This window comes from Vollenhovia emeryi, unplaced genomic scaffold (genome assembly GCF_000949405.1).
Source record: "Vollenhovia emeryi isolate VEMERY1.0 unplaced genomic scaffold, V.emery_V1.0 DF939506.1, whole genome shotgun sequence".
Lineage (NCBI taxonomy): Eukaryota > Metazoa > Arthropoda > Insecta > Hymenoptera > Formicidae > Vollenhovia > Vollenhovia emeryi.
The window spans coordinates 33,099-35,181 of NW_011966860.1; the positions used below are offsets into that span (position 1 = coordinate 33,099).

Here is a 2,083-nt window from a genome sequence, read left to right on the forward strand (position 1 = left end):
GCACCTTTGCTGTAGGCTCTTCCAAAAAGTTTAGCAATGTCATACTGATTGATAATCCACCCTGGGTGGTTTTTCTGAAAAACGTTTACCTCTTGCTCAAAGTACTTTTTTATAGGTCCATAAACAGCAACATCTAGCGGCTGCATTTTGTTAGTTGTATGTGGAGCAAATGAGACGAAAATAATGTGATTTTTCGATGCAAATTCCAAGGCTGGATAATATTTGTGAGATTCGTGATTGTCAAGCAGTAATAAAACTTTTCGGTTTTCATTTGGACGAACTACTTCAACAAAATATTGAAGCCATACCAAGAAAACTTCTCCATTTATCCAACCATTATCGCTCACCGTAGCTTGGGAACCTGGAGGGGCATCATCTAAAAGCCGTTCTTGCATCCGCTTTCGCGCAAAAATAAAAAATGGCGGAACATATGTGCCAGCAGCATTACAACAGCATATGACAGTTGTGAGTTGACCTCTTTCAACACTACTAATAACTCCAACTTGCTTCTTTCCTTTTGTACTTAAAATCTTTGGTGGCTTTGAAGTCGAGTTTCTCACGCCTGTCTCATCTATATTGTAAATAGTTGTCGCATCAAAATTAAACTTCTGAATCTGCTCCCACAAAAGTGAATAAAACAGCTCCACCTGTGGTCTATTAAAGCCTCTTGCTCTAGCAATAGAAGTGGGCTCAGGTGATCGTAGCACAATATCAGGGTGTCTCCGCTTAAAACCAGCAAACCAATCTTCGCCTGCCTTACCATTTTTGAATGGGTTCTCGATGTTATTTTGAGTTGCGAAGTCATAAACTAGATGTAGGAAATCACTCCCCCGTTGGTGCGCCACCTTGTCGTGGTGGGGGAGCTTAGGCGGGCGTTCGGCCTGGAACCGTCTGTGTGCCGCTTTAGGCTCCGGCGGTTCCTTTGGCCGGGCGTCCGCTGACCAAGAGCGTACCACCCTCCCTCCAGTTTATGGGGGGAGGTATGGAGCCCGGCGACTCCGGTATCGGCTGCCCCGACGGTCATGTCGGGGCAGAACCGAGGCCACTCGCCGGTAGGGGTGTCCCCTTCACCGGGTTCCACGGGTGTCTTCCCCGGGGAGCTCGCTGGGGACGGGGGGGCGGATCTCTCGATCCCCCCATGTTGGGGGGATCGGGAATCCGCCCCGCCCGAGGAGACGGGCTGTCGGGGCCGCTCGGACTTATTCCGAGGCAGGGCTCGGCAGCCTGGGGCTCGTGGAGCCGCTGGGACGCTTCCCAGGCGGGGTCCAGGGCTGTGGAGGAAGGATGGTCACCGGTGTCCGCGGGCTACGGCTCTTACGGGCACCGGGGTCGGAGGGAGTCCCGTTGTCCGGGTGCCGTGGGGATCTCCCCCGGTGGACTCGGCCGGGACTGGGGGGACGGCTCTGCGACCTTCCCCGTGTTGGGGGAGTCGGGGGGCCGCCCCACCCGGGTAGACGGGCTGACGGGGCCGCTCGGACGTATTCCGAGGCAGGGCCCGGCGGCCCGGGGCCCTTGGAGCCGCTGGGACGTTTCCCAGGTCGGGGTCCAGGGCCGTAGGCGGGGGGCTGTCGGGGCCGCTTGGACGTTTTCCGGGTTAGGGTCCGGCAGCCCGGGCGGGGCTCCGGGGGCGTGCGCTCCGGGTGGGCGGCTGTCGGCGCGCTTTAGCATCGGCGGCCTCCCGGCCTGGGGTGCTCGCTGCCGGAGTACCGTCTCTGCCCTTTTAAGGGCGGACGGGGTCCAGCGACCCCGTTAAGGGGGACTCGTTCACCACACGTGTGGTGGACGAGCCCGCCGATCGCTGGTAGGGGATGAGGTACCCCGACTTCAAACCTCCGGCTGCTGGGGCCGATAGGGGGGAGCTTGCTCCTCCCACCAGCACCGAGAGGGAGGGAATCGCAGATGCCATTGCACGCCGGTGCTCCGGCAGGCATCTGGGATTCGGGGGGAGGCCACCGTCACCCATTGCACGCCGGTGTTCCGGCAGGGGGCGGTGGCAAGGGGAGCTCCTCCGTCGGCGGGCTCGTCGTGGACGGGCTTTGCTGGCGGGGGAGAGCCGGACCCCGGAGGTATTGGGACGTAGTCC

At 58.8% G+C, this 2,083-nt stretch overlaps 1 protein-coding gene across 1 annotated transcript in view; it reads right to left on the reverse strand.

Annotated features, from left to right (window-relative positions):
- LOC105557363 overlaps positions 1–1,118 on the reverse strand; it is a 1,711-nt gene extending 593 nt beyond the window's left edge. Inside the window, exon 1 of the mRNA XM_012004582.1 lies at positions 1–1,118. Within this exon, the coding sequence (XP_011859972.1) occupies positions 1–395 (395 nt within the window). The 5' untranslated portion in view covers positions 396–1,118.
- Between the last annotated feature and the right edge of the window lie 965 nt (positions 1,119–2,083).